The following is a 27,674-nucleotide window of genomic DNA, read 5'->3' as shown; positions in this document are numbered from 1 at the left end:
AACAGTCCCCTGCTGATATGCAGGATCCACGGATACATGAGGTCGTCTCCATGCCCGTACACGTCCATCCCCTCGATACAATTTGAAACGAGGCAACATGTTTCCAGTCATCAACAGTCCAATGACGGTGTTGATAGGCCCAGGCGGGATTTGATGCTCTGTGTCGTGCAGTCATCAAGGGTACACAAGTGGCCGTTCGGCTCCAAAAGCCCATATGAATGATTCTTACGCTAACACTTGTTGATGGCCCAGCATTGAAATGTTCAGTAATGTGCGGAAGGGTTGCACTTATTTCACGTTGAACGATTCTCTTTAGTCGTCGTTGGTCCCGTTTTTGCAGGATCTTTTTCCGTCCGCAACGACGTCGGGGATTTGATGTTTTACCGGATTTTTGATATTTACGGTACACTCGTGAAATCGTCGTACGGGAAAATCCCCGCTTTATCGCTACCTCGGAGATGCTGTGTCCCATCGCTCGTGCGCGTTCAAACTAACTTAAACCTGATAACTTGCCATTGTAGCAGCAGTAACCGAGCTAAAAACTGCGCAAGGCACTTGTGTTATACATGCGTTGCCGACCGCAGCGCCGTAATCTGCCTGTTAACCTCTGTATTTTAATACGCATGCCTGTAAGAGTTTCTTCGGCACATCAGTGCCGCCGCACGCTGTCGCTATTGGCTCCGGTGGTGGAACCCCGCCCCCGCCTGCCCTGATCGTGTCCTGCCTTCAGAGCGGCGGCCACACCGGAAGCGGAAGCGGCCGCGCTGACGGCACGCCCTGTCCTTCCTCGCTTGCTGGCGCCTACAAGGTAGGGCTGCGGAACGCGCTCGCACAGGCCGTTAGGTAGCGACACTCTGCCGTGTGGGCGTGTGCCGCCGCGTACGTGGCGTCCGACTACGGTCACAATGAAGATGGACGGCTTTCGAGTCTGTTCCCCATCATCGCCAGCTGTACAACAGACCAGTGGTCATCAAACTGCGGCCCGCGGTGCTCAGTCGTATTTTATAACAATACTCTTCTAGAAACTGAGAACCGAATCCAGAAACGTCAGCTGACATTAAAAACTTATTATGAGTCTATTTTCCCTCCTCACAAGGGAAACTCCCCAATGCACCCCCTTCGGATTTAGCGCCACGTCGCCCATTGGATAGCCCGTCAAAAAACTGAGCGCAGATCAACCATGAAAATAGGAAGGTGTACTAAACTGAGTAAAAAAAGAAGAAAAATGCGAGGGTCGTTGAATAAGTAATACTCCAGATTTTTTTCTCAGAACATAATCTTGTTAAGAGTCAGAATCTGGTGACAATATACATCAACATGTCTTGTCCATGTACCATTTTTCTACGTAGTCTCCATCACGTCCTATGGCCGTATGCCAACGCTGTGGAAGAGCACGAATTCCCTGCTAGTAAAAGCTCTTGTCCTGTAGGCGTAACCGTGTTTTCACTGCATGACTGACACTCTCGTAATCTTCAAAGTGTGTTCCCCGTAGAGAATCTTTAAGCACCTAAAACAGATGGCAGTCCGAGGGTGCCAGGTCTGGACTGTAGGGTGGATGAGGCAATGATGTCCAGCCCAATTTGGTGATCTGTTGCCGGGTTCTCAAGACTTGTGTGTGGGCGTGCATTATCGTGTTGGAGCAAGATTTCTGCTGGATTCTTTTCCGATCGAACACGTCGGAAACGGTTCTTAAGTTTATTCAGAGTCTTTACGTACGCCTCTGAATTGATGGGTGACCCTCTTGGCATCATCTCCACGGGAATGACGCCATCACAATCCCAGAACACTGTCACCATGACTTTTCCGGCGGAACGGGTTCTCCTGAATTTCTTCTTTTGTTGTGAATCAGGATGATGCCACTCCACGGACTACCTTTTTGCTTCCGGTGCAAAGTGGTGCACCCAGCTTTCGTCCCCCGTAACGATCCGTGGCAGAAACGCCTCTCCGTCGGTCTCAGAACGATTCGACAATTCAGATGAAATTGCCTTTCTTTCAATCTTGTGGTCTGCTAAGAGCATTCGTGGAACCCATCGTGAGCACTTCTTTGAATATCAGAGAGTCTCGATAATTGCAGACGCCCTTCCAATGCTGACCGACAAGTCGAGCTGTGATGCGCCAGTCGGCACGAGTAACGGCACCCGCACTATTCAGCACGTCTGGAGCAGCGGCTGTGGGAGGACGTACCGAGCGCCGCTGACACTGGAGCTCTGTTCCCGCCTTTCCTGAGTCTGTAACGTTCTTTACCCACCGCCCAACTGTACTCCTATCAACTGCTGCACCGCCATACATCGCACACAAACGTTTATGGAAGTTCACCACCGTTTCTTTTTCTGCACACAAGAAATCAATAACAGCACGCTGCTTGTAACATGAGTCGTATGTAGACGCCACTTTGACGCTGTACTGCGGCTCTGCCACATGCCAGAACGGTTCCAAACTTCACCGGCGCAAAGAACAAACATCAAATGTGAAGCACCAACAAGGACGTTTGTCTATGCATATCAATGACATTTTTAAAAAAAAACGTGGGATATTACTTATTGGACAACCGTCGTAGAAACAGAGAATGTTCCCTCCTTAATATGTGCAATACAGGGTGGTCCATTGATAGTGACCGGGCCAAATATCTCACGAAATAAGCGTCAAACGAAAAAAGTACAAAGAACGAAACTCTTCTAGCTTGAAGGGGAAACCAGATGGCGCTATGGTTGGCTCGCTAGATGGCGCTGCCACAGGTCAAACGGATATCTACTGCGTTTTTTTTTAAAATAGGAACCCATATTTTTATTACATATTCGTGTAGTACGTAAAGAAATATGAATGTTTTAGTTGGACCACTTTTTTCGCTTTGTGGTAGATGGCGCTGTAATAGTCACAAACATATAAGTACGTGGTATCACGTAACATTCCGCCAGTGCGGACGGTATTTGCTTCCTGATACATTACCCGTGTTAAAATGGACCGTTTACCAATTGCGGAAAAGGTCTATATCGTGTTGATGTATGGCTATTGTGATCAAAATGCCCTACGGGCGTGTGCTATGTATGCTGCTCGGTATCCTGGACGACATCATCTTAGTATCCGGGCCGTTCGCCGAATAGTTACGTTATTTAAGGAAACAGCAAGTGTTCAGCCACATGTGAAACGTCAACCACGACCTGCACCAAATGATGATGCCCAAGTAGGTGTTTTAGCTGCTGTCGCCGCTAATCCGCACATCAGTAGCAGACAAATTGCGCGAGAATCGGGAATCTCAAAAACGTCGGTGAAGAGAATGCTACATCAACATCGATTGCACCCGTACCGTATTTCTATGAACCACGAATTGCATGGCGACGACTTTGAACGTCGTGTACAGTTCTGCCACTGGGCACAAGAGAAATTAGGGGACGATGACAAGAGTTTTTGCACGCGTTTTATTTAGCGACGAAGCGTCATTCACCAACAGCGGTAACGTGAAACGGCATAATATGCACTATTAGACAACGGAAAAATTCACGATTGCTGCGACAAGTGGAACATCAGCGACCTTGGCGGGTTAATGTATGGTGCGGCATTATGGGAGGAAGGATAATTGGCTCCCATTTTATCGATGGCAATCTAAATGGTTACCGATGTTACTACAAGATGTTTCACTGCATGACAGAATGGCGATGTACTCGCAAAATGATGAATGTCCGGCACATAGCTCGCGTGCGGTTGAAGCGGTATTGAATAGCATATATCATGACAGGTGGATTGGTCGTCGAAGCACCATACCGTGGCCCGCACGTTTACCGGATTTCTTTCTGTGGGGAAAGTTGAAGGATATTTGCTATCGTGATCCACCGACAACGCCTGACAACATGCGTCAGCGCATTGTGAATGCATGTGCGAACATTACAGAAGGCGAACTACTCGCTGTTGAGAGGAATGTCGTTACACGTATTGCCAAATGCATTGAGGTCGACGGACAGCTTTTTGAGCATTTATTGCATTAACGTGGTATTTACAGGTAATCACGCTGTAACAGCAAGCGTTCTCAGAAATGATAATGTTCAAACGTACCTATGTTCTGTATTTTAATTTAAAAAAAACCTACCTGTTACCAACTGTCCGTCTAAAATTGTGAGCCATATGTTTGTGACTATTACTGCGCCATCTATCACAAAGCGAAAAAAGTGGTCCAACATTCATATTTTTTTACGTACTACATGAATATGTAAAAAAAATGGGGATCCCTATTTTAAAAAAAAGCAGTTGATATCCGTTTGACCTATGGGAGCGCCATCTAGCGGGCCAACCATAGCGCCATCTGGTTTCCCCCTGTGTAGAACAAATAGGACGTAAGTACATCTGGAGGTTACTTCGTTACACGTAGCTGTTGCAAACTGACATTGCGTCGCGATACATATACAAATTTGAATAGAGCTAACACATACGTCAATGACCGAACAGAAAGTTCGTGATTTTGTGAAAAGAAATGACCCAGTAAGATTTGAACCCGGATGTCCCCCGTCGCAGTCCAACACCACGACCACACAACCACCACACGATGACAGGTAACTCTGCTACATACTGCACATGTTAAGTTTGGACCATTCACTGTTTCTATTTTTCTTCTTTTTTCCACAGTCCAGTACACCTTCTTCCTGTTTTCGTGCTTGATCCGTGCTCAGTTTTTGACGGGCTGTCCTATAAATCTGAGAGGAGTACGACGGGGAGTTTCCCTTCTCAGAAACAAACACAAATACCCAAAGAAACAGTAATATTTTTAAGAGGTGTTTGATTTTAATTCACGCTGATGAATTCGACCGTGATCCACGTATAGTTCAGCGCTTACGTTATGCTCACAGTGGTATGGGGCGCAGTGCAGCGACTTTGGTGTTGACAGAAGTGAGAGAGAGGCGTTTTATTGTTTGTCTTCTGATGCTGGCAACTCACGAGTGCGCGAAACTAACACAAATCAGGTGCTGTGGCATAAATGTCAAACGGAAGTAACACGGACTCGGAAATATGCATTATCTTCAAATGAGGTACATGTTTGTAGCAAGGAATGTGAAATCAAATTGAGGCAGTTATAATACAATGCAATGAGTACAAGAGAAATGACATTCAAAATATTTAGTGAATATTTAGTGTGGTCGTGTCTCTTGTTGGTGTTCCTATTACTCTTTAATATAACATACTAATTTATGTAGATTGCCAGTTAATAGCTGGATCCGTTGGGGGAGGTTTGCTAAAGTGGCCAGGACGGCAAAAGTCGCCATTCGGTATTTTTTGCCCTGAGCAGCGTTACTGCCTGCCGAGAGGAGTAATAATTTTTTGGCCTACAAAACGTTCCTTTTTTTCTATTTTCATTTGATACTTTCTTCTTCGAACGGCCAATTCCTGATCCCCCCTCTTCTATGGGCCCTCAGCTGTCGCCCCACAATATCAGCACTGGCTCTTAATCAAAAAAGTCCAGCGGGCACTGCTATAGAGGGTAAAAATGTAAATGTCGTGTGACTAGGGCCTCCCGTCGGGTAGACCGTTCGCCGGGTGCAAGTCTTTCGATTTGACGCCACAACACAACACCCAGTCCCTGAGCGGAGAAAATCTCCGACCCAGCCGGGAATCGAACCCGGACCCTTAGAATTGACATACTGTCGCACTGACCACCTTTTTCTTTCATTTTGTTCGTTGTATTTGGTCGTAGCGGACGTCACATGACATCCAGTGAAGTTCGTTGTTGATCCTTTCACTCAGTTTTTTTTATTTTATTTTATTTTTTTAATTACAGAGAACAGCCAGGTCTCTGAGCGAACACGCTGAGCTACCGTGCCGGCGACCACTCAGCTACCGGGGTCAGACGCTATAGAGGCTGACCCACGAGGAATGATCAACATTCGGTGACATGAAAGGAACGACCATTTGAAGCAAAAAACTTCGTATGGACATATGCCCTATTCCGAGTAATTTCCTACGAACGAAACATTTAATGCATATTTGTTTTTGGACTAGCGGCGTGCACATATGTGTCTTGCCCATACGATATCTTTGAAGTTTTATTCTAGCTCAACCTGCCTCGTTGCTTTCAGCTTCTTTGCTCGGGATGTCTTTCTGCAATTGCACTGGCCCGTTGAATACGCTGTTGAGCACAGTGTGTTGTGAGCGAAGTAGTACGAGAAACTGAAATGTATCAGCAAGAAGCGTTTCTTCCATGTTACACTCTCAAATAGACAGAGGGGATAAAAGACTGTCCATATGCCTCCACAAGAGCTCTAATTTCTCTTGCCTTATCTTCGTGGTCCTCAAGCGAAATGTACGTTGGCGGCAGTATAATCATTCTCCAATCAGCTTTAAATTCTGATTCTCTAAACTTTCTCAATAGTGTTCTCAAGCATAACACCCACATCCCTCCAGGGATTCACATTTGTGTTGCTGAAGCATAACTGAAATACTTGCCTCCTGTTCGAACCTACCGACAGCAAATCTAGCAGCTCGCCTCTCAACTCCTTCCTTTAATTCGACGTGGTGTGGATCCCAAACACTCGAGCACTACTCAAGAATAGGTCACACCACAGTCCTGAATGCTGGCTGCTTTACGAGTGAACCACACTTTCCCAAAATTCTCCCAATAAACCAAAGTCGATCATTCTCTTCCCACACTGTACGATAAAAAATTTCTTGTACTCCATTTAGAGAGTTTGTCTGTACACTCAGGTACAGTGGACCACAGCGAGAGCCTGAACACCTGTGCCACCTTTTGCACGCATTCCTTAGCGAGGTGTGAAATTTCTTCTAATCCTAGCCGAAGTTTTCTAGTTTTCACAATGAACTGTTTCAGCACCTTTCTGGGATGATGTCAGAGGTCAGTGTCAAAGGCACGTTTCTGTGAGCAACAGATGGAAAAAAACAAGGGTGACTCGCCTAAGCTGTTTTCCCCAGATTCGTTTAAGATATCGTACTATCGTAATATCCTAGTGACTTGTGTAAAGTATTCAGTAACCGACGTAGCCTGACCGCATAGCTAATTTAACTACCGAGATATCAGTATGAACTTCTCTTTTTCGAGCTGAACTATAATAATTTATCTTGGTAGTATCGTACTTCAACGATGTTTCATTTTCAAATCACGGTTACTGTTTTCGGAGTGCTTGCAGTATTTAGAACTTAGAATTTACCTATTTTGAACATGAATTAATCCGACTGCTGTCGTGGGGAAATTCGTGATCAAACCTTACTCTTCCCCCTTCTGGATTCGTTGCATCCTATTTGTGGATACTGGCACAGATAGATCGATTGGCAGGAAGTACATTAAGTTGGAGGTAGCTGAAAGTTTTAAATTTCAGCTCAACTGCACTACGTCCTTAAACATTTTGCAGGAGACAGGGGTCAGGGGTCTGACTGGAGTGTGTGCTCGCATTCCACTATCAGAAACAATAAATTGATCAGTCGGGCATTTGACATTACTATTGGCTTTTAAAGCACTATATAATCCCTAAGTCAGTTCTCTCAGCTACACCAGGGCGAAGAATGAGGAGGAGGAGGAGGAAGAATCTACCACGTTGTAACGGGGAATCCTCCTCTAGCATTATCTTTCCTCAACAGTAGTTGTCACCAGTATTATTTTTAGAATTTTCGACAGGTCAATATTTTCTCAGTTGCTTTTCTGAACATTTTCATATAGTTTCACACACAGTACGTTATATTTCAAGCTAAAATTTATGAAAAGGAATTACTTTGTAAAATATTTCAATTTCGATTTATAATCGATAAGTAATAGTTGTGAATGTACAGATAAAATTATTGTTTTGGAAACATTTGAAATAACGAATTATTTGCACACTTCAAATTTCTATTATTAATTACGCAAACCTGCAATGCTTATTGCGTTTGTTTCTGGAGTCATTTATGAAATAATAATGGAAAGTAATACTGTAACGAAAACTAGTAGAAATTCATTTGTTAAGAAAAACTGTAAACCCTTTCGAATATTGTTATTTCCGGAGAGTGGAGGAGTCCTAATTTTCGCCTCTGATGTGATCGGACGTATTTTTGTATAATATGTGCGAACAATGTAATTTCGGCTTTGTTAAGGGGAAAAATCGAAATACTGTATGATATTCTAAAACCTGAGAAATTCAGTGGAAAACATTTTTATGGAAAAAATTCTGCAACGACAATCTTTAAATTTATTTAGTTCAAACTAACCGTGAGGGCCTTATGTTAGATTTTCAGCTTCAAGAATCAGACCCCGAGACAAGAAGAATGGGAGCCATCTTAACATGACAAGCTAAGTAAACTTGAAAGTTTATTGTAATCTTCGCTCGTCTCAAATCTTCATAAAAGACTTTGCTTATCAAAAACGTGGACTGGGCATTGTTTGATGTGGGCAACAGATGGAAGAAGGAAGGAGGGGGAGATTCACAGTGTACAGGATTTGGAATCCGGGTGGTCGCAAGACTGAATCTCGCCAAATATACAAGTCCTAGTATCCAGCAATAGAGCAATAGAATGCAAGTAAAAACTGCTGCTGCAAGACAGAGACCACTTGACTGTATTGAGAAACAGTAAACATTGCACACTCAAGTCACATTCCACTCCGCAGCAGTACTTGTGACAGATGTCGGTGACTGCTAGAAGACTCCTACATCCCGCGTGCTCACTTCTCGATGCCCACACGCAGCACCCCAGGCGAGACGTCGCGCAAGGCTAGATGGCGCCGTGGATGCACGTCCCTGCGATCACGCCAGGTGTGGAGCGTGTATGTGCCTCAAGCCAGAAATGCCCATTCGTTCTGGCCACTGACTACCTCCGACATGCGTCCCGCATGCTAAACGGTGTCGTCCTATGGAACCAGCCACATAGGTATCAGTTCAATTACAATTAAATATTACGATTACAGCACTAACCTGGTCCCTTACAAATGGATATTGTTATTTTCTTTGCACAGGGCAAAACATGGACCATAGCAACAGCAACTTTACATCCTGACGCATACCTTATAAGCCTGCTGACGACAGCGAATCTATCACCATTCCCTTGCTAAGTATAATGCTTCGCCAATAACTGAATGCTGGTGGCAACAAACAATATTTACTGAAAATTCCAGAATGGATGAACGTGCTCAATTTGTTTTCCTTGTGAGTGGTACCACTGTGTCTTCGGAGGAGAGATGTAATCGTCTTACAAGTGATCGGCTGTTAAACACACAATGCCAATGATTATGTTACTGTCGCTGAGTATAAAAAGTGGTCTTGGTTCTACAGGCACACACAAGCAACGCTAACCGTGTACATGTTAAAAACTATATATGCTATATAAATCGAGGTATGGTATTGCTTCCAAATGAAGTCATCTTCCACAGAAATACCGCAACACTGAATGCACCTGTTAATCTATGTGGTGTGTATTAACGCACCAAAGTGCGGGTGCAGTTCGCCAGAGGTGACAGACATGAATGCACCCTCAGAGACACAGATCTCCTTCAGACTGCAGTACGTGTATGTACTTTGGAAGTACAACACAATGCAATAGCAAAATCTTCTTTCAGTTCCCGTATGATGTGAAGTCTGCCTCATTTTACCGATAAGAAACACCACCGTAACTGCTCATAGTGTCTTTTCCATCACCTCGTGTTGCAGGAGGAAGCTTGGTTTGGCGCTCACGTTTCACGCTGTACACGGTTGACAGAGCTACGAGAACATGTTCCCATATCCATCGGGTGGTCAAAACATGGTCGTGTCGCATTATCTCAGCTCACCCTATTTCTCCATAGGATGTAGAAGGTGATATAGTCCTCTCGGACTTCCACTTAGTTCCCACTTAAATTGGAACGATCACACGGACAAAGCCGCAGGGAGCGTGGCGCAGAGAATGAGGAACAATTTCAAGATGCATAGAGACTGTGTAAACCCACACTCGAATTTTGCTCTATGGGGTCCTTAGCAGATACACTATGTCATCAAAAGTATCCGGACACCTCGCTGAAAATGACTTACAAGTTCGTGGCGCCCTCCACCAGTAATGCTGGAATTCAACATGGTGTCGGCCCACCCTTAGCCTTGATGATTGTTTCCACTCTCAGAGTCATACGTTCAATCAGGTGCTGGAAGGTTTCTTGGGGAATGGCAGCCCATTCTTCACGGAGTGCTGCACTGAGGAGAGGTGTCGATGTCGGTCGGTGAGGACCGGTACGAAATTCGCGTTCCAAAACATCCCAAAGGTGTTCTATAGGATTCAGGTCAGGACTCTGTGCATGCGAGTCCATTACAGGGACGTTACTGTCGTGTAACAACTCCGCCACAGGCCGTGCATTATGAACAGGTGCTCGATCGTGTTGAAAGATACAGTCGCCATCCCCGAATTGCTCTTCAACAGTGGGAAGCAAGAAGGTGCTTAAAACATCAATGTAGGCCTGTTCTGTGATAGTGCCACGCAAAACAACAAGGGGTGCAAGCCCCCTCCATGGAAAACACGACCACACCATAAGACCACCGCCTCCGAACTTTACTGTTGGCACTACACACGTTGACAGATAACGTTCACTGGGCATTCGCCATAACCACACCCTGCCACATTGTGTACCGTGATTCTCCACTCCACACAACGTTTTTCCGCTGTTCAATCGTTGAATGTTTACGCTCCTTACACCAACCGAGGCGTCGTTTGGCATTTACTGGCGTGATGTGTGGCTTATGAGCAGCCGTTCGACCATGAAATCCAAGTTTTCTCACCTCCCACCTAACTGTCATAGTACTTGCAGTGGATCCTGATGCAGTTTGGAATTCATGTGCGATGGTCTGGATAGATGTCTTCCTATTACACATTACGACCCTCTTCAACTGAGGGTGGTCTCTGTCAATCAACAGACGAGGTCGGCCTGTACGCTTTTGTGCTGTACCTATCCCTTCACGTTTCCACTTCACTATCACATCGGAAACAGTGGACCTAGGGATGTTTAGGAGTGGGGAAATCTCGCGTACGGACGTTCGAAGTCCGTGAGTTCCGCGGAGCGCCCCAATCTGATCTCTGACGCTTAATGAATACTGAGGTCGCTGATACGGAGTAAATGGGAGTAGGTGGCACCATAATGCATCTAATATGGAAAACGTTTGCTTTTGGGGGGTGTCCGGATACTTCTGATCACCTAGTGTAGGTTCGAAAAAGCTGACTCGCTTTCAGATATGAGAGTGCCACGAATACGATTCACCAGTGGCAGCAATAATTAATAGAGATCTCCACAGGATGCAACGCAAGTGGGTGGTTGAATGCAGATACCAGAAAGCGTAACACTACAGAACTGAAAAAACCAGTGTATTTGCATTTTTACGTGATTCCTCACACAGCACACCACCTACCACATGTGATCATTCTCAATCAACCATTATCCTCCCTTACCTGTAACCCCGTGGATATACTGCAGAACGTCTGTTACACTGTCTACCTGGCATCGAGATAGAATGCGTTAAAAATACTGTTAGCATGTGAAATATCTAGCAGTGGCATGAGGTAGATGCAAATATCGGCTTAATAACTTGTTACTTAGCCGAAACACTTTCTAAACTCGGTGAGAAGCGTGTTGTATTACGAGCTTACGCCACTGGTGACGTGCCCCCACTCGTCCGGTGTGTTAATACACATCCCAAAGATCACCGTCTATATTCAATGTCGCTGTGTTTATGTGGAAGACTAATTCATTCGGAAGCAATACCATACCTAGATGTATAGTTTTTAACATCGATATCGTTAACTATAGTTGTGTGCGCCCGTAGAAGCAAGAACGCTTTTTATGCAGGGTGACAGTAACACAGTCATTGCGATCATGTTCCTAGTAGATGGTTGCTCTCTTCCTAAGACACAATGGTACTATCACAAGAAAAACAAATGGAGTATGTTCATCCATTCCAGAATTTTGGCTCAGTATTGTTTGGTGCCACGAGCATTCAGAATACTGCATTCTGACTTAGTAAGGGATGTGTGACAGATTCACTGTGATCAGCAGGCTTATAAAGTATGTGTTGGGTGTAAAGTTACTGCGGTCAGTGTTCCGCCATCTCCAAAGTAAATGACTTATATCCAGTTGTAAGGGAGGTACAGATTTGACATCGAACACTGTGAATTTCAATGCACAGGTAACCGTATGGCTTTATGTGGAAAATTGTGACCAGTCATGAGGAGGATACAGATACTGATATTTCCAGAGCCACAGTCACGAGGAGTAGGAGGAGGAGCTATTTCAGATACTTCACTCATTATCGAATGTCACCAGACTGGTGTTGCTATCTTAATATTAATTGTAATTAAATTGATAACTACGTGGCTGGTTTCCTAGGACAACACCAGTTGGCGTGTGGGGCACGTAGCGGAGGCAGCCGGTGGCTGCAATTAATGGATATTTACGGCCTGTAAGGTGCATGCCACCGCCATTGAGCCTTCTCTTCTGGTCACTTGAAAATATTCAATATCGATCACTGGCAAGTGTCAGTGCTGGACGTATTGATGACATCCGAATTCCTACCATTCCGTCATCGTGGATACCCTCCGTGACCTGGCGAGTCTGGCATACACCTGGTGTGGTCGCGGAGACACGCATCGAGGTGGTAAGTAGGGTTGTGCGTGCACAGGATGTACGAGTGTTCCAACCGTCTTCGACATCTAACCCTGACAATCACTGCTACGGAATGGGATGTGGTTTAAGTGTGCTGTGTTTACTGCTTCTCAATGGAGTCCACTGCATTCTGACTTGCAGCGGAAAGGTGGGAGTGCTATTCATTATTGTAACTATCCTATCGTGTGGTAGATTCTTCCCCTTCCTCCTCCTCCTTCTCATTCTTCGTCCTAGTGTAGCCCAGTGCTTTAAAAGCCAAAGAAACGTCAAATTCCCAATTGATCAGTTTATTGTTTCTGATAGAGGTACTGCGAGCACACACTCCTGTCAAACCACCTGCCGTCTGTCTCCAACAAATTATTTAAGGACATAGCGCAACTGAGCTGAGATCTGAAACTTTCAACAACTTCCAACGTAATGGACTTCCTCAAAAATTACCTGTCAGTGCCACTATCCACCAACATGACGCAAGTAAAAAATTGAGAAGTGGAAAGAGTAGGGTTTGGAAACTGGTTGCAGGATCGAAAACCACAAATAGGATGCAAGGAAAAACTGCTTGCTCAGTCTGATGGAATGAGGGATCTATGTCCACGATATCCACAGCTGGAGATTTACCAGCTATCCACTACTTCGTTCAGGACAAAAGAGGGGTTACCGTGGTATACAACACATGCTCGCTGGGGAGGAAGTACCCAGCTGAGAGAGAGAGAGAGAGAGAAAGAGAGAGAGGGAGAGACAGACAGACAGAGAGCATGTGTTTCAACAGGAATTTCTCAGGTATCAATGTCTAAGAGCTGCTGCAGCCTAATGCTTTGTTTGACAGGAAGTAAGTGGAGGGGCGAGGGAGGAGCTTTGGGGAGGTCGCTCCTCTGCCAGTGGTAACTCAGTCAGTATCTGCACGGCGGGACGAGCACATCGAGCAGCTGCATCCACTGACCTGGTACGGAAAGTGTGTGTTTGGGAGCAAAACCAGAAGTGAGTTTGCAATCGAAGGGATACCGGCACCTGACACTTTGTTCGGGGATTGAGTAACAGGCGACCAGTGTGTGCTTCCTATGGTGACCCAGCACTCCTACAGTAGCTGCTGGCCACTGTTCAACGAACATGCGCCCGCAACCCCATTGTCATCCAGTAGCCTGTGGGTGGTGTGCGTGAAGAAGCGAGAATGAGCAATCGGTAATTTGTTTTTTCGCCAGATACATTTAGCGCAATCTGTAACAGTGCAATTACATGTGATGACCTGTTTTGAGGTCGATTTCGAGACGGTATTCCTTGCACAATCATAATAAAAAAGCAATCTATTTTATTACTTCTTTTCCTACATCTTCCAAAGCAGAAGAGAATGATGTGCTTCTCCCACCAAATAGAAGAGAGATCCAACCTCTGGCAATTGAATTTTATAAATAAACAGTACATCATTTACCATGTAATTCATGTTGATTTGAATTTCCTATCGTGAGATCCTTCCTTTCTAGCACACACTTAGTCTTTTTGCCACTAATTTCCAGATGTGGGAGTGGAGGGGTTGATTAATTTAACGATTTAACTAATTAGTCAATTAATTTTATATCAAAGGTACACTTGTATTTGTGTGTGGGTTTCCCAGAGGAGTGGTGGGGGGTTTCCAAGAAGGAAGGATTATCCCCAGGAGGTCATAAATAAATTAACAGAACAACAGATTAAGAGGTGGGAGAGGTGGTGATAAATCAATCAAGTCTTCCCACAAATGTATGCAACCCACACTAACAATTTGTCTCAGAACCCACTTTGCCCTGCTACTTATGATGCCCTGTTGTGTCCCAAATCTCTTCAACAGGCCTCTGATCAGAGTAACTGGTAATCCAGAAATCAATGTGACTCAACTAGCACACTCGTCAAACCACTGTAGCGCGATACTGGTCTCACGATCCAGACAGTTATCCCACTGGAAGATTTCTCCACCGTCAGGGAGAACATCGAGCACAGAGAGATGTAGCTGATCCGCAATAATCACATAGTACACAGTTCTCGAGTACTACCACAGGTCCTACAGCTGAACGTCCCCCACAGCATAGCACTGCCCTCACTGGTCTGCAGCCGTGGCGAAGTGCATGTTTCTGACAGGCACTGGCCTGGATAACAGCATATATGGACACGACCAGTGAACTAGTGTAACAACAAATGTCATTCATCCGACAGGCGATCCATTTCCATTGATCCACGGTCCAATCTCGACGATGATGCCCACTGCAATCGTAATCAATGCTATCATTCCATCAACAAGGGAACACGACGGGGTCCTCTGCTGCGGAGCCACATTTACGACGTAGTGCTGCGAAACACTTTCCCGCACCAGCACTGCACTCTGTCGTTAGAGCCATCTATCCTGCTTTCCACAGCAGCCACAATTTCGATCTCCATTCACTGTGATAATACACGACATCACACATAAGCTAGTAATGGAGTCGTGGCTTAGCAATGATACATAAATAAGTGCGATGCGACTTTGTGATCGGCTGAGAGCACCGTAAGATCCACGCAACACTGTGACAGCAATGTTCAGATTGAGAAGTAACTCACTTATTTGGGTAATATGTGGAAAATTGTGGAAAATATGGAAAAATGAGGGTAAATAGGTATCTTCCTGGCCGTGACCTCTGCTTGTGCCTCTAATGACGAAATATTAATTTGTTATGCAGAATCAGATTCGCGTGACATAATTTGATATCGGCAAAAAGAGACGTCTTAGAACTTCTCCCTACGGTGCTCCACTGAAATGTCTGAGTTTTAAAAGATGAAGGTGTGGACGAGGTGTCCGGTCCTCATCGGTGCAGATGCGAGGGGGGAGGGGACAGGGGTTGCTGCACATGTGACAACTATAGAGTTACGTCACGACCCGGAATACGAGTCGCTCGACTGGCTTGGTGATCTCGATCGATTCGTGGTGGTTCCCTGGAAGAGAGGGAATGAGGAAACCGACGAGCTCAAATGGGTAACCTGACACCGGATGTGTAACTTGATACCAGATGTAACGAGACCATCGTCTTAGGGAGAACAGGCAGATAGGGCTAACTGACCGACGTTTTAATACTTCTGGATAGTGTGGTACAGAATATGGACAAAATGTGAAGGTTTTTAGTAATAAGGACGCACGCTTTGTGGAGATGTTCGAGGCCAGTGGGAGATACTACTGCGGTCGTGGGTGACGGAGAAGTTGTCGAAATTCCGAGAGCGTATATTCCAGGTACAGACTGGAAACACAGTGTACTACTTTGCCTTCCTTACTCTCGCACGGTGAAAAAAAGAGAAAGTCAGAAGTTGAAAACAATACCCGGCTTCACTGTTAGTCCTTCTCGCCACACACTGTTCACGAATCGAACGGCGAAGGTGGGGGGAGGCGTGGGAGGGTAACAGTGGTGCCAGAAGTACCGTCCACAGTTGCCTCGCGGGCTACACACGTGGCAACACTGGAGGCGAGACTGGAGGGTGAAAGCGAGCACAAGCCGCGTCGTGAGCACAGTGCGCAGCCATAGAGGCGAGGCGGGCAGGCGGGCGGGCAGCAGGGTGAGGCGGCGGCGCGACCACACTCACCGAGGCGACGACGGTCACGAGGTACCGCTGCGTGCGCTCGTAGTCGAGGGCGCGCGCCACCGTCACCTGGCCCTGGTGCGGCAGCCGGATGGCGAAGAAGGCCGCCCCGTCGGCGGCGCCGCTGCCCTCGCCCTCCGGCGGCTGCCCCGCCACCACCGAGTACTCGACCAGCGCGTTCACGCCCGCGTCCGCGTCCACCGCCTTCAGGCCGCGGAACACCGTGCTGCCCACCGGCGTCAGCTGCGGGCACACCGTCCACCACCTCTCACATTAACCGAGTACAGCTTGTACATGGCCCAGTGCATGTTGGATGAAGTAGGGACAGAGGAGGAGATCAAAAGAAAAGGGAGATCTATCAGACAGAGGGCATTGGTGACAGTGACAGAGAAGAGCTGTACGATTCACTGGTAGAGAACAAAGATGTGTTCTCAGAGAGACCTGACAGAGTGGTGTATTTTGAACATATATTCAGAGTGAAGCCTCATGAGTCTAATAAGAATTTTTGGAGAAGTAAACATTATGTGCTGTGGTATATGAATAACTGATGGGCTTATATATATGAGTAATTTTTGGTGCATGGGGGGTCCAGCACAAGGTTTTATGTTGTTTGAGAAATTTTGGGGTGTAATCGTTAACTTGAACATATTTTGCACTGCGTTCTGTATGTAGACACACCAAACTTCCTTTGGTGCGCGGGGGTCAAGTTGGTGGGCTGAATATTAGGGTAAGCAACACAGCATGGGGATTGTAAAATTAAAGTTAGTTTATTTTGCTCCTTGTACTCTCAGTCTAGGCTAGATGATACGAATAGAGGATATTATAACAAGGTGTATAGGTGAATTTTAATAGAGATTTTTAAAAGTCTTTTTTTTTTTTTTTTTTTTTTTTTGAGGAAACATTGCCAAACCCCAGAAATTAATTCATGGTCCGTAATAATCAAGTAAGGTATTTTTTTTTAGTTTCTGCTGTCAAGCCATGACAACAGTCATATATTATTTAAAGTCTGATTACGGAGGCTTTGTCGCCAAGCAATACTGCCTCAATGACGTGGGCATTTCTAATCTAGTATTGAACAGATTGTTGGGCACAATTACCCAGCTGTTGCTCTAGCCTGTTTCTTAGTGATGGTTTGCCCTGAAATTCTGTCTTAGCTGTGTCAGCTCTGGATTGCATGAGGATGGTTCCAGGCTGGACCACTCTATGGTAAGCGGGGAAAACTTTCGTGTATATATGATTTTCATTGGGGATTTTGTGTGTTCCCTTGTAGTGCTCCATAAACTGGCTAGTGCGAGGACAGGAAACGGCGCCTGAGTAGGGAGCCGTGACACTACATCTAGTCTGGGGGCACCCCTGGAAGACATTTTTGGCAGTGAGAAGCGATAGTGCTCGTGAAATAAATTGATAAATGATACGTGTTCCAAAGTGAATAAATTGATTGGAAACAATGTGGTGTGCATAATATACTGCCCAAAATAAGGAAGTTAAAAAAAAAGAAATCGATAAAAGTTGTTTTGATTTTGTTAAAATTGTTTGTGTTTGTTTTGCTTTGCCAGGCCTGTTGTACTATACACACACACATAGAAAACACGAATTTAGAATCATGGTTAAGGAAAATTTTATTTTTTGGATTAGGGTTTTTTACAGATATGTTACAAATTCCTTTCTGTTGGGCACAAAATACATAGGGAATTTTACTTATTTTAGGGTGATGCCACTGCCGACTAGATTGCCAAGTAAACCATTAAATTTCTAGGACTAATTTAACATGACTGGTCAGTCACTCTTTTTGCGTTTTTTTGTTGGTGCTACTTGCATTTACTGCGTGCATGCGCTAGCAAGTGGGGGTATTGTGACAGTACAAACCCCCGTTACTAGATGAATATTTCTAGTATGCAAGGACTGCTCTGTGGAGAGCGAGCGCGCTACACGGTGTGCGATTCGCGGAAGCGCGTGTCGCGCCCGCGCGAGATTTGCAACGGACGGTGGGATGGTCTCTGTCACCGGGCGGCCACGTGGCCCGCAGTTTGGGGCATTGCTCGGTTTTTCACGCATTACGCGAAAACTATGTAACTTACGGTGAAGAGCGATGCGGCAGTGGATTGTGATCAGCAATATGCACCTTCTGAAAGATAGATCTTTATTTCAAGTCACGAGACGCAAAAGTTATAGTAACCTCAAAACCGGTTAATATCACGAATACTGAAAAATTAATAAAAATAGTAAATAACAACTTACAGGGATGAGCGAACACTCATTGAAAACGTTTCGTCATAGCGGATCGAGTTCCGTAGTCATATGTTCAGATTCATAAATAATTAAGCCCGTAAAGAGCAATAAACAAAGTTTGAGGGAAAATTGTTTATACAATTCAATAGAAAATTCATGACGTAAAGAACGGCACTATATAATATTTTGGGTGGCATCACACGTATTTTAAGCTAGTTAAGTTATACTATACACTTAACTTGCAATAGTTTTCATTGTTTGCAAATTATTATTGACATTTATCGCTCTTAATTAATTAATTATTATAGATATGAAGATTTTGAGCAGCGCAATGTGTAGAACGCTCTAGATTACGTCTAAAAACGGTGCTATATGGTGAATCTACTTGGTTTCTGAATTGTCGAACGGAAAAAACACATTTGGAAATTGTATATAAATTTGTTTAGTCTAAATAAAAGCAAAATATAAACTGTAAGGGGTTCATTATGTAAGAGGTTTACTGTTCACTACCCTGCTGGAGCAAATGTAATTTCGATGTATTGCTCACGCGCTGCCTGCGATATAAAACATCTCTGCTGCAATAGAATCGCAGGTCAGAGCAGTGTCGGCAGCAGTAACAATCGCTCGCAGTCGCAATAGTTCGTTTTAATGGAGCAGTCGCAATAGCTCGCTGTTACGGAGAAATCCTAGCAGCTCGCCGCTACAGTACAGTTCATAGCCATGTAAGAGCAATAGCAGTAGTCGTCGGCCGCTGGTGCAGCGCAGTTCATTGCCGTCTTAGTGTAAGGTAAACTTTATTATTCTTCATCGCCATGCGCGTATTTAAATTTGTTGTCTGAGATGTTAACATCAATTTGCTTCAATCTTTTTGTGATTTGTCAGTACCAATTAAGTCAGACTTTTAATGTTCAATATTTATGAAATGGTTTGCAGAAATGTATTCAATAATACGGTTTTTCAGAACATAATTTTTTACCAGTCATTTACTTGAAGTTAAATATTTTACAAATTTTCCCAGATAATTGATATGTGTTGTTTAATAATCAGAGGACCAGCTCTGCAGCTGTGTTAACAAGCAAAATCAGTTTTTTTCTGATAATGGAAATCTTAGACAAATGTTGTTCAGTAGTAGTAGACAGGCCAGCATTGCATTAAACTGAGCCATTTTGGAGCAGATATATACAGGGTGGTCCATTGATCGTGACCGGGCCAAATATCTCGCGAAAGAAGAGTCAAACGAAAAAACTACAAAGGCGAAACTTGTCTAGCTTGAAGGGGGAAACCAGATGGCGCTATGGTTGCCCCGCTAGATGGCGCTGCCATAGGTCAAACGTATATCACCTGTGTTTTTTTAAAATAAGAACCCCCATTTTTTATTACATATTAGTGTAGTACGTAAGGAAATATAAATGTTTTAGTTGGACCACTTTTTCGCTTAGTGATAGATGGCGCTGTAATAGTCACAAACATACGGCTCACAATTTTAGACGAACAGTTGGTAACAGTTAGGTTTTTTTTAATTAAAATACAGAACGTAGGCACGTTTGAACATTTTATTTCGGTTGTGTCAATGTGGTACATGTACCTTTGTGAACTTATCATTTCTGAGAAGGCATGCTCTTACAGCGTGATTACCTGTAAATACCACATTAATGCAATAAATGCTCAAAATTATGTCCGTCAACCTCAATGCATTTGGCAACACGTGTAACGACATTCCTCTCAACAGCGAGTAGTTTGCCTTCCGTAATGTTCGCAAATGCATTCACAATGCGCTGACGCATGTTGTCAGGCGTTGTCGGTGGATCACGATAGCAAATATCCTTCAACTTTCCCCACAGAATGAAATCCGGGGACGTCAGATCCGGTGGACGTGCGGACCGTGGTATGGTGCTTCGACGACCAATCCACCTGTCGTGAAATATGCTATTCAATACCGCTTCAACTGCATGCGAGCTATGTGCCGGACACCATCAAGTTGGAAGTACATCGCCATTCTGTCATGCAGTGAATCATCTTGTAGTAACATCGGTAGAACATTACGTAGGAAATCAGCATACATTGCACTATTTAGATTGCCATCGATAAAATGGGGGCCAGCAATCCTTCCTCCCATAATGCCGCACCATACATTAACCCGCCAAGGTCGCTGATGTTCCACTTGTCGCAGCAATCGTGGATTTTCCGTTGTCCAATAGTGCATATTATGCCGTTTCACGTTACCGCTGTTGGTGAATGACGCTTCGTCGCTAAATAAAACGCGTGCAAAAACTCTGTCATCGTCCCCTAATTTCTCTTGTGCCCAGTGGCAGAACTGTACACGACGTTCAATGTCGCCGCCATGCAATTCCTGGTGCATAGAAATTTAGTACGCGTGCAATCGATGTTGGTGTATCATTCTCAACACCGACGTTTTTGAGATTCCTGATTCTCGCGCAGTTTGTCTGCTACTGATGTGCCGATTAGCCGCGACAGCAACTAAAACACCTACTTGGGCATCATCATTTGGTGCAGGTCGTGGTTGACGTTTCACATATGGCTGAACTCTCCCTGTTTCCTTAAATAACGTAACTATCCAGTGAGCAGTCCGGACACTTGGATGATGTGGTCCAGGATAACGAGCAGCATACATAGCACACGCCCGTTGGGCATTTTGATCACAATAGCCATACATCAACATGATATCGACCTTTTCCGCAATTGGTAAATGGTCCATTTTAACATGGGTAATGTATGACAAAGCAAATGCTGTCCACACTGGCGGAATGTTACGTGAAACCACGTACTTATACGTTTGTGGCTATTACAGCGTCATCTATCGCAAAGCGAAAAAAGTGGTCGAAGAAAAAAATTCATATTTCTTTACGTACTACACGAATATGTAATAAAGAATGGGGGTTCCTATTTAAAAAAAAATGCAGTTGATATCCATTTGACGTATGGCTGCGCCATCTAACAGGCCAATCATAGCGCTATCTGGTTTCCCCCTTCAAGCTAGACGAGTTTTGATCTTTGTAGTTTTTCTCGTTTGATGCTTATTTCGTGAGATATTTGGCCTGGTCACTATAACGGGACCACCCTGTATATTGTGTAATAGAACAATTGTCTTTATGTAACACTATACCTGGGAATGGAAATGGCCCGAGAAGCGCCACCACCTTATTCCCCTAATTTAAAGTCCAAACTGTCGGCTTTGAAGCAGGAACAACTGCGTCTTCATTTAAACGAATACTTTTTCAGGGAGAGCTCCCTTTCCATTATCGACCTGTCGAGAAGTCCTCAGCAGTCCGCTACGGCTGTGTCCTACGTGAGCGACAGAAGCGACCCACAGCAAGCGACAGCTTCAGGCGACAAAACACAACTGCAGGTGTAGTTACGGAAGGGTCCTACGTGAGCGACATCTGTCTCGCTGCCTGTCGGCCGCTGCAACTGGCGACGTTTGAGTCTCGTCGCTGCAGCAAGCGCGACAGAGAGCGACAGCCACGTGTCTTCTCAGCAAAGTGGTGGAGCGGACGCGACTGCAGTTATGAATTACTTAACATCCGATTTTAAGAAAACCATTTGATTCTTCCGCATATTATAGCTTGATATCTTTAAACGATAAAGGTCTGAATTTATTTTCGTTATTCGTCATAGTTACTGTATTGCACGAAATTGAGTACTTGGCTGCACGGTATTTTACGAATTTGCAGAGATAAAATCACATTGCGTAGACTTCCTGTATAGTTCTTTGAGACCATACATTATTGTATACGAAATGTAATATATGTCTAAGTTTTATTTAAAGTTGAGACCGAAATAAAGCCGAGATATTGGTTGTTATATCCGCGGACGGGTCAGTCGCTGCGCGTCCGAACCTTTCCTGCGCTTCGGGAATCAAGTGGTCGTAAAAATCGTTGTATTTCATAAACGGTTCAAGATATCAAAATGACGAATTTTGGAAATGACAGCACACAAAAAATGGTTGAAATGGCTCTGAGCACTATGGGACTCAACCGCTGAGAACTTACAACTAGTTAAACCCAACTAACCTAAGGACATCACAAACATCCATGCCCGAGGCGGGATTAGAACCTGCGACCGTAGCGTCTTGCGGTTCCAGACTGCAGCGCCTTTAACCGCACGGCCACTTCGGCCGGCGACAGCACACAGAAAGGACTATTTTATCATATGATTAACACTCGATACGTTTTTGTAAACGCGTGAGCAGAGCGAAAACAAGACTCCCTATAAATTACACCATGAGGTTTCGTCCAAATTTTCGTACGCATGCAAAGGGAGAGAAACAGGTGAACGGGGTATCAAAGTGACCAGAAGGAGGTCTAGTTTGGCATGAAAATATTTAACTGCTTGAAAATAATCAGGGTCATTAACGAGAACTTAATTAGTAAGCCGAGGAAAAATTGAAATATTTAACGAAAAGCTGATGCCATCCTATGTAAATGAAGTGTCAAAAATTTCATCTTTTCAAGACCTAGCAATCCCTCACATAAATAGATACACTGGTGTGATATTTAAATGTCAAAAAGGCTTCCTTCGAATCAAATTCGTTAGGAAGGCAAACGAAGAGTCAGTAAGATCACGCTTTCTGAATAAAACTTGAAATTTAAAAAAAATGAAAGAAATCAGTCAAATACTTTATGAAATGATTTGTGTAAAAGAAATAAGTAAAGCAGAGAAACGTTCTATATGCCTTTGAATGATGCTCGAAATCATGAACAGAAGATGAGGTGCACCAAACGTTTCCCTAAAATTTTTTATTTCATACTTTTAGACAAATCATTACACATAACATTTGACTTTCTTTTCAAAAATTTTGTATGTTTTACTTTTACAGACTATTTACATCAATTGAAACGCTTGACCTTAACATTGACTGCTGGTGAATTACGTTTGCAATATCAAATAACTCTAAAATTTCGTGGTTCTTATAATTTATTAGGAATTAAATCTGTATCATATACTTGGATAGGTGTGAAGATCAAGTTCTTTGGCAAGACCTTAAAAATATACTTAGCGATGCAGTGAAAACAGTATACATAAAACTTAGTATACATAATTGTAAGTGAGTCAATAAAAATATAAAAACGGCCCCGAATCGAACCTAGGAAGTTTTTATATCGCATTATCCCGATCTGTAACGATACCTCTACACCACAGTAACTTATTGTTTATTGTTTTCCAACTGTGTACTTATGTTTAGATGTAACGTAGTTATTCATGTAGTAGTCATTCCTCTGCATTTGTTAGCTGTTACAAGTTCTTGCTCGTGTAAAAAAACATTCGTATTTAATTTATTGATGAGATAGTCGAATGCTCTTCTGCTCATTCACGTGTATTCGAAGAATTTGGTGATCTTCGTAGTTGTTGCTATTTATCAAATTCTCCATGAAGATTCCTCCCTTTGCAAATTTCAAACACAGCATTGCTTTCCGCTTTATTTTCTTAAGTAAACTTAATTCTGTAGCCTTACTCTCCAGCTACAGTATTCTACAGGTTAAGGACGCGATTTTCTAGAAACAGCTGGGTGGCTCTAAGCAGCCATCTTGTAGCGCGACATGGTCGCTCTCACGCAGGACACCCGAGCTTTTCGCCCGATGAGTGTGGCGTATCCAGGAGTGGCTCGCTGTCGCTCACGTAGGACACAGCCTTAAGAGTCAGATCACCTCTGGAAGGGTGGCCACATCTCGGCATAAGACGTAAGAGTTCAGCAGCCAGAAGTCACGTCACCATCCATCAGTGGCAACTACACACAGACACAACTCGTATACTATCGATTCGATAACCTAATTTGAAATGCTACCAATTCGATAACCTGACGTGGAATGGACCATAGGAGGTCCAAAATCAATATAGTGTTGTGATAGCACTGTAACCACAGTTCGAATGACCTGAGTTAATACGACAACGTGAAAAATGCAGGAACCACGTTTGTTAAAACCCTAACGATTTCACGTAAGCTGAAAATAACCTATAACCTATAACCCACACATGTGTTCTGCTTGGAAACTGCAAAAAATCGAAGGATGAAAATTCATGCTTCTGGCAGTGGAGACTTATGCAGTGCCTCTGAAGCCAAAAAAGTATTAAATTCTTGTAAGACTCACCACAAATATTTTTGTATGTGCAATAGATAGTGGTTATTTCATCGGCAGTAAAATAACCATCACAGAGCGATCAGACATGCAGTCTTATGTGTACCAACATTTGAGAAAGAAACATTCTCATACTTATTTACAAGTAGAGTGGCAGCCACCGAGAACATGGCAGATACATATAATGGAACAGTATGATACTTTCTACAAGAGTGGCGGGCAACACCCTTTTTGCACAGCACGTTACGAGCCGAAAAACTGAACTTCCATGTCCAGCAGAGTCCGCTGGCATCTAGTGGATGTAATATGTAGTCAAGAGCCCAGTAGCGTCGTATCTGAGTACGAGGGAAAGCTTGCGTCTCCATAAATATACTACAGTTAGGGAACAGGTGATGGTCACTGGGCGCCAAGTCAGGACTATAGGGTCGGTGGGTGATTATGTTCCACTGAAACTGTTGCAGGAGAGCAACGGTTTGCCGAGCGATGTCTGGGCGAGCGTTGTCATGCAGAATGTGTACGGCCTTGCTCAACATTCCTCTTCTCGGGTTCTGAATTGCCCGTTTGAGTTTTTTAGGGGTCGCACAGTACCTGTCAGCGTTAATTGTGGCCCCAGCGATTTAGCTCCGACGTCGAGCTGAAAGAAGAGGTTCATAACTTTCTGAACAGCATGGCGGCGAGTTGGTGTGACATGGGCTTACTAAAACTGCCACAGCGTCTACAAAAATGCATCGACAGAAATGGTGATTATGTCGAAAAATAGTTAAATGTTCAAGCTGTAAACTGATGTAAATCACTGTAGAAATAAACAGGTGTATCTACTTATAACAAATAGGAGACCTTACTTTTGGGGTTACCCCCGTATTACATAAAGAGATAATGAGAGGTAAAAATTCATTAAACGACACAACCATTAAAATATATACACGCCGTGTATATTTACTAGGCAGTGCCCTGTGGTAGGAATTTAAACCGACGGCGTCGCCTAGACAACGTGAAGGTCGAGATGGCCGCCATGATATCATAGAGGTGTGTACTGATAAAGGGCGCCGTTGTCATGGTAACGTAACGGCCGAAGTGCCAGTCGAGAAACCAAAGAACGCTTGGGGACGCCGACTACGATCGAGGTATCGATTCAGATCGATATCACCAAAGACGTCAGCACGGAGTGACCTGTTGCTAACAGTCCGAGAGTAGCTGTTCGACAATGCAGAGACGGTCTCCCTCGTCACTCACCGCGTCCCTCCGGCTTACTTTGTCCTTGACGATGTCCAGTACTATATCACTGCCCATTCTCCCCTGTACTCTTTTACCCAAGTACCACTTTTTCTTTCTTTTGTGGCGGCGTTCGTAGCGACAAACAATTCGCTGTAGAAACGGCTTACGAAGTCACCGCCACACTTTTAATAGCGGGCCGACCGGTCCGCTGGAACAGTGAACAGAAAGATGAAAACGCAAACACTCTGATTAAATAAAAGTCGGTACTTATCTTTATTAACGAAGATACAGAAACACAGTAGTGAACTCCGTGTCTACAGAGATCTGTCTAGTTCGAGTCGGAGCGGCTAGGTCAGCGTCGGCTGACGACTAACAACAACTCTGCTGCGATGAACACACAACTGACTAGCAAGTACACAATTCGGTGGCGAGTATACAACTGAGCGGCGAATACAGAACTGTCCTAGCGCTCGCGACTCCAGCGCTTAAGAAACCAGAAGCCAGCGGTGGTGCGCGCAGACTTGCGGCGATTTCCTGTCTCGCTGGCGCTGCTTATGCGGACGGCGTCCGGACTTTGATGCTGCCAACCTTTTGGCAGCGGGCTCGGGTGGCATTACTGGCTAGGATATAACACTTTCACTTTTGTTCATTACTACAGTGTCATCTGAACTAGAAGAAGGGATCGGTTGGTAGGACACATTCTGAGGTGTCGAAGAATCACAAATTTAGTACTGTAGGGAACTGTGGGGGGTAAAAAATCGTAGAGGGAGAACGACAAATGAAAACAGTAAGCAGATTCAGAAGGCTGTAGGTTGCTATAGTTACATGGGAGATGAAGAGGCTTGCACAGGATAGAGTAGCATGGAGAGCTACATGAAACCAGTCCTCGGACTGAGGAGCACAACAGCAACATGTTCATTACCGTAGCTGCAGTACCTACTGCTGTGGTAGCGACGATAACACGTGTTCGATTGATTTTGGTACGAAACACTGCAGGCAACGTAGACGCCGCGCACAGGGCACACACGAGATTTCAGAAGTGACCAAACTACAGACGCCACGCTTGCGCGCTGTTTCCTCCACTTACACGCATACACCTCCTGGGCGTGGCGCTCCTGAACGCCCCCCCCCCCCCCCCCCCAGCAGCGCGCGGTTACTGCCGCGGCCCCGACCCGCCGCCCACGCAGATCCGGCCCGCGCGGTCGGAACCCGACGCCCCTGCTGCTGCGGGTATCCCGTCTAGCTTCTACCCCGCACGCCTTATTGTCCGGGTTTTGCGTCCGTACAAGCGAGGCGCACCACACGCCGCACAATGCGCACAGTGTATCGTGCTGTGCCGGGCATTGCGTTCGTCTACAGCTCCGCCTCACACCCGGATTCCTACCCCGTCCGTGAGGGCGGCGCTTGCGAGTACGGTCGCCCCCTCCCTCATCTCGCGCAGTTCGTCAGTACACGCGTACTTTCATTTTTGAGCAACTGCATTCCACACACATTTTGCCTGTTCCAATAATAAACTTGCAAGTTTTCCTTTGACATCATGAGAACAACTAGAAATGACGAACTGTTAAGCATCTCTCTTACACTGCAATAAGTTCAACTGTTAAGTTTAATCTCATATACGAGGGTCGTTCAACAAGTAATGCCCCAGATTTTTAAAAAGCCATTAACACACATAGGCAATCGTCCTTATTGGTGCTTCACATTTGATGTTTGTTCTGTCCGCCGGTGAAGTTGCGAACCCTTCTGGCAGATGGCAGAGCCGTAGCACAGCGTCAAAATGGCGTCCACATACGACTCACGTTACAAGTAGCGTGCTGCTATTGCATTCATGTGTGCAGGGAAAGAAAACGCGGTGAACATCAGTAACGTTTGTGTACAGTGTATGGCGATGCAGCAGTTGATAGGAGTACAGTTGGGCGATGGATAAAGAAAGTTACAGCCTGAGGAAATGCGGGAACAGAGCTCCGCGATCAGCCGCGCCCGGGGCCCGGGAC

At 44.8% G+C, this 27,674-nt stretch overlaps 1 protein-coding gene across 1 annotated transcript in view; it reads right to left on the bottom strand.

The window, feature by feature from the left end:
• LOC124802464 (cadherin-99C) overlaps window positions 1–27,674 on the bottom strand; it is a 628,642-nt gene that overhangs the window by 153,440 nt on the left and 447,528 nt on the right. The window contains exon 6 of the mRNA XM_047263250.1: window positions 16,145–16,384. Coding sequence (XP_047119206.1) covers window positions 16,145–16,384 — 240 coding nt within the window. The remainder of the gene's footprint in view (window positions 1–16,144; window positions 16,385–27,674) is intronic.

This window comes from Schistocerca piceifrons, chromosome 6 (assembly GCF_021461385.2).
Source record: "Schistocerca piceifrons isolate TAMUIC-IGC-003096 chromosome 6, iqSchPice1.1, whole genome shotgun sequence".
Lineage (NCBI taxonomy): Eukaryota > Metazoa > Arthropoda > Insecta > Orthoptera > Acrididae > Schistocerca > Schistocerca piceifrons.
This window is presented reverse-complemented; position numbering and strand designations above follow the sequence as displayed.